Raw genomic sequence first — 17,078 nt, forward strand, 5'->3', positions numbered from 1 at the left:
GAAAATTCACATAAACAAAAAAAGGTGCGAAAGTCAGTCCCTTCTGACAATAATAACTTAATGCCAGCCTGAGTTAAGCAGCATTTTATAATAAACCAATCTATGTGCAATGGACAGAATAAAATGACCAAGACTTCTCTTGCAGAGCTGTTGCACACAGTACTTTTCTAGGTAGTATGTAGGATATGTGCTAATATGAAGGAATTACTTTGACAGGGACTGGCTGAAGTTATATAACAAGGCGCGGGGGGGGGGGCAGCTCGTGATTCATATTTAAGGTATTTTTAGTTAACTTTAATGGAATGAAATGCACTAGTCAGGCTGAGCTCCAATTCTTTATTTTAAGTATATCATTTACAGAAATATTGTGAGTCTCAAAATTGACAGTATTTTCAACCGCAGTAGGAATTATTTTCATATCTTTAGAGAAGAAGAAACAAACCCGTGATTAGAATTTAAGACTTCCAACTGTGAATTACAAATGGTAAAATTGAGTTTCAATGAGAAAATACTCTTCTGATTTGGTTGTGTTCTGCAGTACAAGCAGGCTGCCGACGTCTGAGGCAGCGAGCACCATCATTCCCAGCTAAACAACTTCAGTGTAATAACAGAACTGAAAGGATGATATTCAGCTTATTTTACTTTGAGAAGATTTCATGCGTACTTCTGCAAAAGTCTACTGAGATGAAAAATGAAAAAGGATTTATAGGTTGTTTTTTTAACTGAAGGAGTCACTGGGTAACACTGCATCAACATCAGACCTGGATATGTAAGACGAATTAAAAAAGTACAGCAAGTCCAAAATTCCCCTTATCAGTGCCTTTTTTAGTTTAAACTCTGTAAATTTGACCAAATTAAACATGCTTGAAATTCATCATTAACCTCTCCTACCTACAATATAAAAACAAATTAGAAAGAAAAACAACAAAGATTCTTCAATGAAAAACAGCATTCTCAAATCAACCTAAAACATAACAGAGATTCTTAGTAGAGTAAAACATTGAACACAGTGTAGGACTGAAATAAATAGGGAAACAGGGATGGATAAACGTGACAATGAGCTGAGCTCATCAGTTTCCAAAGGTACGATTGTCCACGGTTATGTAGAGGATGGATGGGTCAGGAGTTCTCAGTTTCACAGTAAGAGTGTAGAGGAGTAGGTGAGAGTCATCAGTCAGCAGCTGGATGGGACAGAGGATGTGTGTGTGTGTAGTATTATTACTAGGAGTGAATGTTTCCTTCAAAATTTGAATGACTACAATCCATAGACCAAGAGGAAAGACCTTAAGACTGCTTGACCTTGTTCTTTTCCTGATCGTTGATGTGCTGTTCCTCTCTGCTGTCCTCTCTTTCTGGCCGGTCATCACTCTGGCGAGCAATGAGCAATCGGCAGGTGAGCAGAATACCAAAGACTAGAGCGTGGGCGTACCGTTTCAGGGGGTCTCCTACTAGCTGGTGAAAGAAGAGCACAGCCAGCATGACAAGCAGCAGCAAGAAGTTGGCTACGTCCTTTGGCCGGCCTGGTACAAGGGTGAGAACCACCCCACAGCCCACCTCCAGAGAGCCAATGATCTTACGTAGCAGGACTGAGCTGATCCCGATCTTCTTCAGGCCCGGCAATGCTTTGGCATAACTCTTGTATGCCCTTTTCTAGAAAGAAAAAAGAAATCTTCATGAATACCTATAGTGTGTAACTTTGGCCTACAGGCTGCTATGAATGTCCTTTAGTGAGGCCATGTAAGGACCAGGTGGAGTCACCACACTCAGGTCAGCAGGTACAACATCTAGATGACAGTTTATCATCACTGTGGCTGCACAATGACTCTCCAGCCTATTGCTCACTATTGCTCACTGCTCAAGAAAACCTGCAAACTCATCCAATTATGATATTCAGTGAGCTTGGGAATGCAGTAATTAAACCAACAGGCATGCCATCGATGATCTTCCACAGGATAGTTCAACATCAGCACCCGCAGGTGCATCTCACAGAAATTGCTCGAATGCGCCACCATTGCTCTCCAACTGCTAAGTTGCTTCTCTATCTATCTTATCTATCCATCCATCCATGGGAGCTACAAGACATTTTAGGTTATAAAGGCCAATCTCTCACTTCCAAAACTGTTAATTATCCCGCATGCTTCTTTGTATCTTTAAGCTGAATTACAGCATGTTTTAAGAAGAAAGAAAAAGGAAGTGCTTTCATTCATTCATTATTCATCCATATTCAGCTAAGGATAGGCCCGTTTTAAACTATTTTATGTATGCTATCTGTTTACAGGGATGACTGCTAAAATAATTTGAGTCTTATCCTAAAACACGGTGGCTTAGCATGCGTGCTAAAAGTATTGTTGCAGGCAATAATAGCAGGTCATTTGTATAACCGTACAGGACTCTCCACTGGGAAAACAAGCAACAGACAGGCCTATTAAAAGAGCAACCCAGCATCTAAAACACTCATTTTCCCGTCCTTTTACTATTTAGGTCAGCTTCCCTACACATTGAGTCTGTAGTCACCGCAGAACAATGGCCTTTACCCCCCCCCCCCCCCAAAGATGCGGACACTTCACGGGTAAGACTCAACGCTACTCACCATTTCGTCGTATGCATCTTTGCTTAGTCTCGGGGTGAGCTTAATGGTCCCCATAAACACGAAAAATAAACCCAGAGCAAAAGAAAGAGCCACAATGGTTATTGTCCTTGGTGAAGCCATTTTTCAGTACCGTGCATGCGGCCGGGCGCTTCCCGCTGAGCTGAATGAAAGTCGGAACGTTTCCCAGTGAAGATGCGCGAGGGGGATGGGCTTCTGGATCTACCATAAAAATGGCGACCGGGGTCCCTGCCTGCTCCGCATCCAGCAGCAGCAGGAAGGGAGCTGCTGGATGCGGAGCAGGCAGAAGACCTACTTCTCATCTTAGTTTAAGAATAAGATTAAAGGGAAGGGACACGCATCCTACGTGAAACACTCATAGTGCTGAATTATGGCATTAGCTCACAGCCAAGATAAAAGCTCTGGGTTCAAGTTGCTTAACAACAACTTTATATATGAGTTTTGTGCCTCTCTGCGATTTTAACGAAAAGAGGTAACATATAAAACCCACTTCTGTGCTATATGCTGAGATAAATGTTTGCATGCATTATCATGGGCATGAATGACATGGTAATTTTGTGCTTTCAATTATTTCCAGAGTGTGAATGGTTATGCAGCATGCGCCTTTAATGATTTTAAAAAACAACAAATGGGTGCACAGATTTGAAGTGGCTCAAATGTAAATCTGCATCACCACTGATATTTGCTTGAATGTCCCTTAATAAGTTGCACCTCAACTAGATGCTTGTGGGAGCCATCAACTAGCCTCTGACATAGTTCTGGTTGGATATTTGACCACTCCTCTTGGGAGAATTTGAAGTTTATTTAAATTGGTGGGTTTCCTGGCATGGGCCCAGCTTATAAGTGCAGTCCACAAATTCAGTAGGGTTTAACAGGGTTCAGGTTGAGAAGCTTAAAGTTGGCCTGCTTTATCCATTCAAAATCCATCCTCCAAATTTCAGTCGAGCTTGAAGATGTAGCAGGGGCTTCTTTCATGGTTGGCACCCTCTCAGCCCATGGTGAAGAAAACCTTGCTTCACTGTCAATAGTGACACTGGTGTTCCAGCAATTTCCATTTCATAACAGGCTTGAGCCTTGCTGGTCGCTGGGTTGCTCCTGAATATCCTGACAAATTTTCTCTCATATCTGGGTGCCAGATATTCTTCCTGACCTTGGTGAAGGTCACATCTAAAGGACTTATACAATTGTACATCTTTTTGGTGACTGCTGAGGTCTTTGTAGTCCAGGACAGACCAGCATAAGCCCTCACAGTCACCACTGATGTAGACAGGGAGCTGGTCTGCACTGACATCTTCCCGATGTCAAAGATGATTTGCTTTGTTTTCCTGGTGTTCAGTGTCAGGTTGTTTGCTGAAATCCAAACTAACAATTTCAGGATCTTATCTCTTTTGGTAGACTTGTCACTATCTGAGATGTGTCCACAAACTGTGTTATCATTTGGTAATGTGCTGATGGTGTTACTGGTATAGGCTGGACTGCAGTCATGGGTGTAAAGAGTAAAAACGGGGATCACTGGTCACACAACGGACAAAAAGGAGAGCAGTTGTAGAGTTTCATAGGGAGTAGTAGGAACTAAGGCAGCAGGGTTGAATGAGTCTGTGCGAGAAGGTGCTCTGCTCCCTTCTGTAGTATGGAACGAGATGAGATGAGTCCATGATGGAGAGCAGTTTGTCGAGTGACCTCCTGTCGCTCACTGACTGAAATGCCTCCGGATTCTGGGCAATAATGAATCCACCCTTGTGTATTAGTTTGTTGACGCCACTGGCATCTCTGATACTGCCCCCACCCCCACCCCCCACCACCAGACAAAAGGAAAATAAATTCCACTATGAAAATGTGGTATCATTGCAATCTGATGATTGGTTTAACATCAGCTTTCAGTGAGTGAACCATTGACAGGCTGTCAGTGAAAGCTGCACTCAGCGATCTGCAAACTGCGAGCAGCTGTGGAAGCGCGACAGTCCTGCCTCCTGTGGAGGACATGGCTGCTAATGCAAATTCATGTTTTCACACATCATATTTGCACATGTTAAAGAAATTAGACATGAAATGTTGACACAGCTCTTTCACTTATTTTGCAGCCATTTCCTCCTGCGTTAATTGGCAATTTTCTTTTGTCTGCACAGCTTTAGAAATAGGATTTTTGTAGATTTTAAAGATTGAGTTACAATTAAATGAAAAATAAAGCATATGTTGCTAATGTCGCCAGACTTTGGCATTTGATGATCAGAGCACCGGGTGGTATTTTAGGATCCTAAAAAGAAAAGCTTCCCTAAATATCCCTTTTATATAGTCACTAGTTTCTCTTACAAATTGAGCAGGTTTTTATAAAAGACAAAAGAAATATCTGTTTAATGTAAAATGTGAGTCTATAATGTATTTAATTTACCATTCAACCACTCCTTAAGCGAACACCCATATTTCTATGAGAGCTGTTCAGCTTATTTCATCATATTTGATTGGATTTATTATACTTTTCTCCTTGCAGTAATAATGCTGTGACATATTTTAGGACAGCACTTTCACCAGTTTAATATGAAAAGGTCCAAAATTTATCAGTAAGAAATGAAGAAACCACAAGCTTCATCATAACTGATGATCAGGACCACCGAACAAATCACAATTATCTACATCTTTTGTTCCTTTAGTAGGTTTTGCTGAAAGCTATTGAAGTGCAGCTGATATGGATGAAACTCACAAATCATTCTGCCAAAGCCAGAAACTGCAGAGCTAAGTCTCAAATCTGTCGAGCAATCTGGTAAACAGTTTCTCCAGATGGAAGAAAGGTGGAAAAATGCATGACTAATTATCAAACGACACCTAAAAGTACAGATTCAGCACCTTATACTACATTTAAGCCGTTCAACCACCTTATCTTCACACCAGTTAACATCACGTGAATGTTTCTGGACTGTGGGAGAAAACAGAGGAGGATTGTGCAGCCGCTGCCCAGCACGAGCCAGTTTCCTGAAATTATGCAAATGTATTAACAAATGTTTATTATATAATATATACTAGTGTATTATGCAAGTGATCCACTCAACAATATGCAGAACGTTCCCCAGTACACTGTTTATTATGGGAAAATGTTTAAACAATAATTACAAAAAACAAAACAAACAAACAGTTTAAAAATCCAGTTTTCTTTTCATTCAAAACTGCAAAAATGTATATAAACAAAATCCTCTTAGATGTATTGGCCGTGTACACAAGTTTATATTTAACACATTTTATTTTTACAATGTGATATTATTTTATCAAAGCACAACTCTTCAGACCTGCCCTTCACTACACTTCGGAGTCTGCAAATTCCCTCCAAAGGTTCAGGAATCAGGTTGAAAGTCTACAATATGGAAAGAGATACAGAAATAGTAGTGTGTGTGTGAAGGGATGCAATGTGTTGTGTACGTCTGCTGTGGACCCACATCCTCACACTCAGATGGCAGGACACACGCACGATTCACTCTCACTGTCCCTGATCCTGACGCTCTTTCAGAGCTAGTATTGCTTTCCGGTAAAGATCTGTCAGGAGACAGGTTGAACTTATAATATTAAAACTGCGATTTCATGCTGTCAGAGTCCAAAGTGTGGTTAGTGTGTTTTATTGTTGGGTGGAAGAAGTGGATGAGGCTCACCAAAGGTTGCAGAAAGGTCCACGGGCTGCGAATAAGCTGCTGGCATCTCCTCTGTGTTGATCTTGTTTTTTCTTTTCACTTTCACAACTCTCTTCTTCTTCTTCTTTTCTCCTTTAACTAGACAGAAGACAAAAAAGTAGATTTGAGATTCTTAAACAGCTAACCACTAAAACTGAGTGTAATCCAATCACTGCTTTTGGGAACCTTTCAGTGGTTTCTCGTCATTCTCTGGTGATTCTGGCACATCCAGCGTCTCTTCTTTCACCTTTGTTTTGCGTTTAAGTTTGTCCTTTTTTGGAGGGATCAGAGCACTGCTGGCTTTGTCTCTGTGACCAGAGTTATCTTGCTCTCCTTCATTGGCGTCACCGTCCTCTTCCTCTTCGTTCGGCGGTCCCTCATCTTTTTCACCTTCCTTCACCTTAACTGTCTTCTTCTTCTTCTTTGTCTTTAGCTTCTTTTTCAGCGAAGTGTCCTGGAAATAGATTTAATTTAAAGCAAAGTGCAGTTTATACACCTGCCACATCACCAAAATGAAAATTCAAAAGAAGAGAATGGGAGAATTTGTTCTCCAAAGCTGAGGTGGGCATTTTTCTGTATTTCTGAAAATGCAGACTATTAAACGAATTGTGCATCCCGACATTTAGACTTATCATCAATAGAATTGGCAGATTAATCATTAATCGTAGCCCTATTGAAATGAATTTAAAACAGAACATTTAATGCAACAGATAAAATCATAGTAGAGCAAACACATGAAGACAGACAGCATCTACATGTGCGGTTTAATACAACCCAATACAACAGATATGCCACAGAAACAAATTTAGGATTTAGGAGTTTTTGCTTATACAAGTTTTAGTGTGTTTCTTTGAGAATCACCATCATTATTTGCGATGATACCATCATTATTCTATGAAGAATTTATGGCCTAGCTGCTGATCGCATTACATTTTATAAGGTTTTATAAAGAATGCAAGACATTTTTCTGACCTTTTGCAGCATATTCCGAATGGGTTGCAGCTTTCCTTCGCTCTTGGGTTTTTTCTCCTTGTCCTTGGGCCGATGAACCTTGCGCAGATCTGACTTGCTGGATCTTATTCTGAGGTAATAACAAATTCATGTTAAGACATTAATGCCTTTATCTGCAATATTTGAGCTCTGAAGGCCTTTCTTACCGTTCGACCTTGGTTTTTCTTTGCACTTTCTCTGCTTTTCCATTCCTCTCCCTCTCTCTTGGCTCCAGAGGCCTTTTGCTGTCCTGAGCTACACGAGCACACAGCTCTGGATAATCCAGACAAACAGCTCGCAGCAACCAGCGAAGACCTCGCAGAGTCTTTCTGTCTGACCAGCGCCGCAGGTCCATTAAGGCTGAACAAGGCTCCTGAGTGGAAACAGAAAGAAAGCTCAGTTTCTTTGCACATCTAAGGAGTCCCCCTTTAATGCAGCGCTGTCTATATTTTATTAAATAAGATTTAAGCCTGATTAGATCATTTTGAAATATTACTTACAATATGGCACAGAGAGCGGCTCTGGTTGACCAACTTCTCTAAAGACAATATCTCAATCAATTCACTACCCAGCAAAGCATTCATTTTATCCTGTTTGTTGGCCAATCTGAAAGCAAAAGAGAAGTGTCACAATTAATATTTTGTTCTGTATTTTTACATGTGAGCCACCAGGGGGCATTGTTTGCACATGATTTGAGATCTGATGTAAAATTCAGACATATAAAACAGAGTGTAATTACACTAGTAGAGGTTTTCCTGCTACCCTCGGCTGCTTCAACAGGTCCGAAAGAACCTCCCTGACTTCCTTTATCCTCTGCCTGTCACCAGAGTCCACAACAAAGATGATGCCATGAGCCTCTCCATAGAGCTCCCTCCAGGTGCCACGGGACTCTGCTGATCCTCCAACATCCAAGAGTGTGACCAGGTAATTCTCCACCCTCAGCTCATGTCTAATGCAGCCATGTGTGGATCCTGATTCGACAACATTGGCGACTGAAGGGGGGAAACACAGGTGGTTACTTGTTGTATTTCTGAAATAAACACTTGAGGTTGAACCCTTGGTAAAGCCACATGCATACCTCTTAGCATGCCTCTGATGGAGGATGTTTTTCCCGCTTTGTCAAGACCAACCACAAGAATGGTCACTTTCCTGCAGACGAATGCATATTGAGATTAGCTTAAGATGACTTCTGTGGATTTTAGGAACAATCAATGAGCTGATGCTACAAGAATGTCTAAAAATAATCTCCTCGAGTGATTGAGAGAGGAAGCGTTTTATTTTTAGTAAGTTCAGCAGGAAGATTGCGAAAGTGTAATATCTGTACCTGATTGGCTCCTGTATTTTGGAGACCCAGTTGCAGCAGTTGCTCATCAGGTTGAACATGTTTACTTGAGGTGAGCAAGGTGTGCACAGTGGCCACCATCTTTTCTGGAACTGGTACCTGCAGACAGATGGTAAATCTCAGTGTGACTCACACACACAGATAAGGCTGGAAGGTTGAGTCACTTGGGAACGAGGCCAGATCCATCGCAAAGATGCTTTGTGTCTGTCTCCTGTGGACTTAGGAGACGTTTACAGATGGTCACTCGCGACAGTGCATTCACTGCCCAGGGTTATCCAGGGCGCGGCTTCCGGGCCAGTAGAAGCCCTCATTGGAATTTTATATGGCCCTTCATGAGAAGGAAAGAATGCACTACTTTAAACAGTTCATGTCTATGCATGATAGTTGCAAAAAGCAAGACTGCAGGCACATTTGTCTTTAACATAAACTCTTCTGTCCACTGAAGCAGATAAAATTTCCTAAATTTGATGTGAAGACATATAACAGCCCCCTCATTAACAGGTAAACAACCGTAAACCAAGTCATAATTGAAAACATGAAACACCATGCTCTCTACTCCAACTAAAATGTCCATTATGATGCAACTTATCCATGTCGTCCTCTCATTTAGCCTCCTGGGCATCACAGTTCTGAGAATCCCACCACTAACACCAGTTAGTCCACCATAATAGCTAATCTAATTTTGAAAGCTTTTTTTTTCTTTTCCTTCTGGAACCGATGATCTATCAGAACTACATCAAGGATTTCTCAACAGCCACACTCTTCACAAATACTTTCTTAATTGCTAACATATCTAACATATGGGCTCAAGCCTCTCCAAGTACCCCTGAGATAGGCCATTACAAGCAAGTATTGCATGATGTTTCTCAGTAACTTCTCTTGATATTGTCTTTATGCCACTGAATGTGTGTTTGCCTCATAGAAGCTCTCTAACATGTCATTGGATGCATGAGCAGTCATCCAGTCATCCTGAAACTTCCCAATAAACACACAGCAGGTGCATCTGAGGTAGGGCATGTGCTAAAAACACACACACAAGCAGATCTTCCTTTGTCAAGTGCATCTGTTCAGGTCCTGTAATCTGCTAAAGCCAGTTTAGAATGGCCTGCTTTTACAGTGTTGTTAACAAGCTGCCCCATGTTTGTACTGGCTGTAGAAGAGGCCGCCCCTGTTTCTGCTATGGTGTAAAGAGGACTGGTTTTCATATCTCATTGTTTTAGACATTTAAACCAGATTAGTTAGTCATGAGTAGTTTTGAAACACAAGGGAATCACCAATCCAGGGTACTAAATGTGCATGTTGCATGTATTAATTTCAATGACTTCAGTACATTTTAGGCATCACACCCATGTAGCGCACAAAACATAACATTAAATTGTTTATAAAATACAAAACATCAGTTAAGTTTTATCATTTTAAGAGGCATAAATAAAGAAGAAACTGGACTACTAACAATGGAAAATAAGAAACAGTTTTATCTAATTTGATAAAAATCCCAAATAATCAGAACAAAAGATTAAAAAAAACAACTTTTTATGAAAACTTTTAATCTACCATAAAAGAACGGTTAATCAATTTGGATTCCCCACTAAAACAAAGCAGCAGTTATGACTGATATTTTTTCTACATGGGAAAAACTGCCCTGAAAAAAATCATTTTTCATACAAACACCAACAGTGTCACATGCCTGGTAAAATGCAGTGACTCTATAACTCACAGAAAAGCATTTTAAATTCAGCAGGAGCTATTAGCTGACACCACTACATATAAAAGTTGCAAATTTGAAAGATTTAGCCTTCTGCTCAATGAATACTCACAGAAGTATGTCTATGTCCATGCATTTGTTTGGGTGCTCGTCTTCACTGGCATCTTGTACCCATCGGCTACAGAACTAATCAGGCTCACACTAAGCCTTTGGTCACCCCATGTGGGAGGTGCAATCTGGAAAATGTTGTATTGGCTTTTCAACCAATCCCAGAGCTCTCTGAACCAACTTCTAATCCCATTGGATGGCGTGGTCCTTCTGGAACTCGACCAAATGAAGGCGCTTATATCCACCCCCGGAAAACTAAATTTGTCGAGTGGTGTGATCTGTGGCGTGCTGTGATCTCCTTTTCTTGGTCAAGACAGAAAGTGGTAGCAGAGATGGATTTAGGCTGCACAATCTCAGTCTCTCAGTGAGATAATGACACTATGAGGGCCGTTTAGTGTCACACTGAATTTACAATTAAAACAGAAAGATTACAGCCACCTAATATTGTGTTGTGCCTCCTTGTGGCTTGAGAGCAGATCAGACCCATCAGTGCTTGGACAGAGGATGCCTGGGGGTGTCCTAGTGGGATAGGCAGCTATTGGGGGTGCAAGTGCACTAGGAGAGGGTGCTTTATAGGCAGCAATGTTTTTATTGCTTGGGTCTTGTAAAAATAACATCCTTGGGAACCCTACTGAAGGTTTATCAGGAAAACATAAAATGCCATTTGGATGTTTTCTCCTTTTTTGGCTCTCCTTTGATATCTTTTAGCTTTTATGACAAGAACTTACATGAAAAAAATTCTCTTTAATGTGAAAGTAAAAACAGATTTATACAATTAAATAAAAATATATCATGTAAAATAAGTTACTGCATAAATATTTCCCCTCTTATAAAGTGACCGATCTAATTCAAAAGCGGTCCAGCCAGATGGTTGCAGCAACTGCACAATTTGTGAAATGGATATCACCTAAGTGCAGTGAATGTGTCTCAAGTGATTTTAGTACAAAGGCACCCATGTCTGGAAGGTCCAGTCACTGGTTAATCAATATTTCTGGCTACAGTTACACCATGAACATAAAAGAAGACCTAAAGCAACTCAAAGAAAAAGTTATTGAAAAGTATAATTCAAGGAATGGGTACAAAAAAAATCCAAGTCACTGAACATTCCCTGGAGCTCAGGTAATGGAAATGTAAAGCGGCACATGTGTAAGTCAGCCTAGAGCAGGTCATCCTCCTAAAACTGAGTGACTGTGCAAGAAGAAGAGTGGTGAGGGAGGCCACCAAGACAGGACACCTATGACCAGTCAGAAGTGCCTAGAAAATTATTTGCTAGTGCTTAAAAAAAAGGTAGAAAAATCTCTTCGTTGCAAAGAAAGACCCAAATCTCGCATTCATCCAAGGGCATGTGGGAGACTCCGCTGTTGACTGGAAGAAGGTTGTTTAGCCTTCAGACTAGATGCTATGTTTTGGTGCACATCAAGCCATGCACACCATCTTCACTGTGAAACAGGGCGGTGGCAGCAGCAGGCATTCAAAGGCTTGTAAAAGTAGAGGGAAATCCTGGAGGACCGTCTGATTGAGTCTCCGAGGGAACTAAGAATCATTAGCTTTTATTCAGCAAAAGCTACACAGCTATGCAGAAATGGTTTAAAAACAACAAGATGAATGTTTTCAATCAAATCAAAAAGAGTTGTTCACACCTGATCCCCATGCAAAAATAGAGCAAAACTGGCGTTCACACGTGTGAGGTTAATGCTTCTATTGTGGAAAAATATGGCTATACTGGAAAGGGGTGAATATTTCTGCAGCCAGTTACTTTACATGATAAATGTTATTTTAAGTGAAATTAATGTAGAAGTCTTTCTTTTTACTTTGACATTAAAGAGGGATTTTTTCTACTTTTTAAAGCCAAATTATAGTGACCATGATTCTATTTATAAAAGGAATACATGGGAAAATATTCTAGGGAATTAAAGGGGAACTGTAGATGAGGCTGGATAATGAAAAAAAATGCAACAATTATTAGCGGATGTATGCTCCTTTATGCATATCTGTGTGCATAATATTGTGCATATGATTTTGTTTTTCATTTTCTTTCTTTTATTTTTAGGGTGACTTTTTACCATGTCGGCTGGGATATTACTTGTGACTTTTGAGATCTTTTTGTCTTAATTTATTCCATTTCTCAAAGAGCACAACAACAGCAAACAGATAAAGATAAAAAATGTATTGAGTGTGAATAATTAGGAGGAAATAAATAACGTGTTATTTTATTTATGTTTTTTTTTTCTTTTTAAAAAAAAGAAAAGTCAAGTTTGTTTACATATTTATTTATGTAACAGCCATTCATTCTAACATTAGGAAAGCATCATCTGAATATATTACATAATGGTATTAATACCCTAATTAAGCCGCCCGATACAGTTTGTGTGTAACATCATCCGCTAGATGGCGTCATAGACACCGGATCTATTATTGTTGCCTGTGACTGCTGTGCACCATACAATCTAAATCCAGAGTTTTTCCTGGCTCAGCATTGGCTCAGAATCCACACAAGCACAATCACTCCGAGTATATTAAAGGCTGTGTTGTCTTGTTTTAATCAAATCGATATATTTTCTTGCTGTTTCTGACCATTTGTAAACAAAAGTGTGAATGAGTAAATGACAACCAAATTTTGTTCTTTGTCTTTAGTAGATAAAACTCTTTATGAAAAATTCCTCAGTGCAGGTAAAACCCTTCAATACTATAAATTAATCTCAAAACAAGTCACCTTAAAGATTCCCCCAAAGCCCGATGCTCAGCGAAAAACCCACACATAGTTAAGGGTGAGTGAAAGAGGTGGGGTTTCTGCAGCCATGATTTAATTTGTGAGCAAATAAATATGTAATGGCTTCTTTCAGAGACTGGGATCAGTGGCTTCTGTGAGAGCTTTATCTCATTATGTCATTAAACCGACTTCCAATCAGCCACTGCCTCCCTCTGCTGAGTAAACTCATCCAAAGCTCTGACCACAGCCCTGCGTCAGCTGACACACACATACACACACGCACACACAGTGATAAACAGCAGCAGTTCAGCACCACACCCCTATCTCCTCCTGTTGTCCACACTGCTATCATGTTTCAAAGACCCCCAACTTCCAATATTGCTACTGCTTCTCAGCTTACATTAGGCTGCTTTTCACATTCTGGTTTGAAAAACTGTCGAGCGAACTGTTAGATATTTTGGAAAGTAATCAGTGTATTAATGAATGTATGCTTGGGATTGCATTGCTCTTTCTTATGTACACATTTGGACAGACCCAGGGTGACTGTTAAAAAACTGTAAACAGACAACCAGCGCACCCTTTTCCTGACCTGACTGACCAATAACACGGTAATGTAATAGAATAGAATAGAATAGAATAGCCTTTATTGTCATTGTACAGAGTACAACGAAATTGGAGTGCCACTCCCTTGGTGCAAGTTTCAATAATAAATATAAATGTAAAATATAAAAAGTACAAAAAAAACAATCGTAAGTACTCAAACAATAGTATGTACAATATATACAGGATAGCAGCATTAATATAATGACAGTATGAATAGCAGCATAATATAATGACAGTGACGGTATGGAATAGGTTCAATTGTTTTTGTGCTTATTTACTACGGTGATAGCTCTGGGAAAGAAGCTATCCCTGAATCTGTTTGTCCTGGTTTTATGTGACCTGTACCGTCGGCCTGACGGTAATAGTTCAAACAGTTGGTTGCTGGGGTGAGAGTGGTCCTTGATGATATTGCCAGCTCTGCTGAGGTACCGAGAGTTTGCAGTGACCTCCAGGCTGGGCAGAGAGCAGCCAGTGATCTTCTGGGCTGTGTTGATGACCCTCTGCAGTACTTTCCTGTCTGCAGCTGAGCACCCTGCATACCATGTTGTTATGCCGTACGTTAGGATGCTCTCTATGGTGGCTCTGTAAAATGTCACCAGCAGCCTCTCCTCCAGGTTGTTCCTCCTGAGCACTCTCAGAAAGTGGAGACGCTGCTGGGCCTTTTTAACCACCGCTGTAGTATTTGCAGTCCAGGAGAGGTCATCAGATATCTGCACGCCCAGAAACCTCATGGAGTGTACCCTCTCCACACAGCTCCCGTGAATGTAAAGTGGGGCCGGGTCTGCTCTGCCCTTCCTGAAGTCCAAGATAAGTTCTTTAGTTTTCGTGGTGTTCAGTTGGAGGTTGTTAACTGAACACCACTCAGTCAGTCTGTTGACCTCATCTCTGTAGTCTCTGTAATGTTAGGTCCCTTTCGCAATGCCAGGCATGATTAGTTACAGGGCAGCTGATTAGACGAGAAGAGGTCACGTTTGGGTGAGCTGTGTTGAAAAACTGGAAAAACTTCCTCTGGTTTTTTGTTTGTTTTTTTTGTAGAGAAGAGGAAATTATGGCACAATGCTATAACCACAATGGTGTAAACTGAGCTTCTTTTCTTTTCTAGTTCAGCAAAATAAAAAAGGAGGGTGGGGGCTTATTTAAAAGCTTTTGGTCCACCAGCTTTTTAATCTAATTGATCAGAAAAGGTGAAAATCCCAGAAAAAGGCTCAGATACTAACTGAAATGAACCCCCACACTGAAACCTAAATGTGTGGTTGAGTGGAGGTGTCAGGCAGTTCACTCCAGCTTGTGGCTTTCTCATGCTCCTTGAACAGTGATAACCCTTGTTTGCGTGAATAGATGAGCAAACAACCAAATGGTTCCCACTTGTACTGCAGAGCGCATTGACTAATGAGTGCCCTTCTAACAGTTACATAGGGGGGAAATATCTCTGTGAGACTGAGTGCAGTTTTAGGAGTTCCCTGCAGCTGTTTGTGTGCCTGCTCCACTCTCAGGCCTGAAGGTTACTACAATAGAACCAAGCCCGGCCTGCATGTGGCAACTAAAAATGGAAGTGAAAATGATCTCTGTGCTCTCGCCCTCACAGTGTTTTTCCATTTGTATACTCTATGCAATAAAAGTGTAGTGCTGTTTCTCACTGTTTTACCTCTGTGTGTGAGAGAGGAGAGGTTAGTCTGAGAATAAAACACAACGATTGTTAGGGTTTGTATAACATTTTCTAACAGATTATTAGTACTTACTGAAGATGAACACTGATGCACTCCTCCTTCAGTTGTAGTAGCTCTAGTGCCAGTGGGAGTTTTCCTATGCAGCCAGCCACATGTTTGCCCACTGAAATTAAACCTTAAACACTTTTTAAAACTTCTATCTCCTTTGTTTTGCTATATTTTAAACAAAGGCTGACTATCATTAAAAGTTTCTTATCTCTGATATCTACTAATTAGGTACATACTCGTTTGATTAATCGTGAACCATACTGTATTTCATTGACAGAGTAAACTGCACTTTAACAATTACAAATAATCTTTATAATATTCCCATATTGTGTGTGTAGCCTATATTTTTTTAACAGTGTTGGGAAGGTTACTTTTAAAATGTATTCCACTACAGATTACAGATTACATGCCCCAAAATGTATTTTGTAACGTATTCCATTACGTTACTCAATGAGAGTAATGTATTCTGAATACTTTGGATTACATACTATATTTTCATGCTTTTTACAACTACATGAATGTACTATTGCTGTGTGATTTATTACTATTACTGAAGGTCCGCGGCTCCGAACCGTAGTAAAGGACTTCTGGCTAATACTCGGTTCGAGTTGGGCTAGTAGCCGAAAACTAGCTTTACTTTGTTGTCTGGGTCAACTTTTCTAGCCAGAGACAGAGAGAGGCGTTGAAAGGCTGCTCCAACGGAACTTATTGTTTCAGAGGAAAACACGAACACAGCGTACAGTCGAGTCTTAATAGCTTACTTACAACTGGGCTCGTCAGGCTCTCTTCTTGGCTGCAGTGGTTATTATTATATTTACATGCTTCCAGCTCCCGTTTCTGCTCGATGACAGCTCATACTTTTCCACTCTCCTTCTTCTTCGTCCTCGCACTCACAGACACATAACGTGTCGCAGTCCATTCTCCCTGCAACACGGACTACACTGCCCACGAGGCTACATTCTTTAGGGCTATGCCTGTAGCATTCTGCCTATTAGCTTAGCACAACAACAACAACAACAACAACAACAACAACAAAAAGGCCTCTCTCACCCAGGAAACACACAGTCGCAGAGAGAGCGTCACCCTGTAACCACGGCAACCATAACGCTGCCGCCCTGCCTGGAACAACGGCACATAACTGTCAAACAAAACCCAAACAGTCCTGACCCGCAACAATATGAAACAGGAAAATACCACCGTGTAATCCATTTATTTCAACAAAGTAACTGTATTCTAAATACCACCTTTTTAAACGGTAACTGTAACGGAATACAGTTACTCATATTTTGTATTTTAAATACGTAAGGCGGTACATGTATTCCGTTACTCCCCAACACTGTTTTTAATATGAGTATATGTCACCACTTCTCATTTCCTTTCCTTCCACCTCGTGTACTCATTTGTGCACACACTCAGCATGTTGAATAGTCTTCCTTGTACCCGTGTATTGCCCATATTTGGGGGAGTTTACCTATAACCCCATCTTACCTTCAATGAGCTCGTCTTATTTATTTTGAAAGCTGCCACCCATCATTTCCGGTGCCTCTCTGAGTTTCGGCCTGACTTGACGCAGCTGTTGCATGAAACACTGAAAACATGACCCGACAACAGCCACACGCCAACACGGAGGCACTCAAAAAACCT

At 40.7% G+C, this 17,078-nt stretch overlaps 2 protein-coding genes across 4 annotated transcripts; both read right to left on the bottom strand.

Annotated features, from left to right (window-relative positions):
- Positions 1–322: 322 nt before the first annotated feature.
- On the bottom strand, positions 323–2,791 carry tmem35a (transmembrane protein 35A). The gene is made up of 2 exons (XM_085428126.1): positions 2,591–2,791; positions 323–1,650 (listed from the first exon to the last, which is right to left on the bottom strand). Exons 1-2 carry the CDS (start codon positions 2,708–2,710, stop codon positions 1,285–1,287), a joined length of 486 nt encoding a protein of 161 aa, XP_085284252.1. The 5' UTR covers positions 2,711–2,791; the 3' UTR covers positions 323–1,284.
- A 2,857-nt stretch (positions 2,792–5,648) lies between these two features.
- arl13a (ADP-ribosylation factor-like 13A) lies at positions 5,649–17,057 on the bottom strand. 3 transcript variants are annotated; one of them, XM_085428199.1, is made up of 10 exons: positions 16,923–17,057; positions 8,576–8,692; positions 8,330–8,400; positions 7,991–8,243; positions 7,752–7,857; positions 7,419–7,624; positions 7,234–7,342; positions 6,448–6,715; positions 6,244–6,360; positions 5,649–6,130 (listed from the first exon to the last, which is right to left on the bottom strand). In XM_085428199.1, the coding sequence occupies exons 2-10, from the start codon at positions 8,632–8,634 to the stop codon at positions 6,075–6,077; spliced, it is 1,245 nt and encodes a 414-aa protein (XP_085284325.1). In that variant the 5' UTR covers positions 8,635–8,692; positions 16,923–17,057; the 3' UTR covers positions 5,649–6,074. The 3 variants fall into 3 exon arrangements, with proteins under 3 accessions (XP_085284325.1, XP_085284334.1, XP_085284316.1); XM_085428208.1 differs by lacking the exon at positions 16,923–17,057 and adding an exon at positions 15,459–15,523; XM_085428190.1 differs by lacking the exon at positions 16,923–17,057 and adding an exon at positions 10,411–12,924.
- Positions 17,058–17,078: the final 21 nt, after the last annotated feature.

This window comes from Rhamphochromis longiceps, linkage group LG2 (genome assembly GCF_057381845.1).
Source record: "Rhamphochromis longiceps isolate RC_006_pf linkage group LG2, R_longiceps_female_GT1.1, whole genome shotgun sequence".
Classification (NCBI taxonomy): Eukaryota; Metazoa; Chordata; class Actinopteri; order Cichliformes; family Cichlidae; genus Rhamphochromis; species Rhamphochromis longiceps.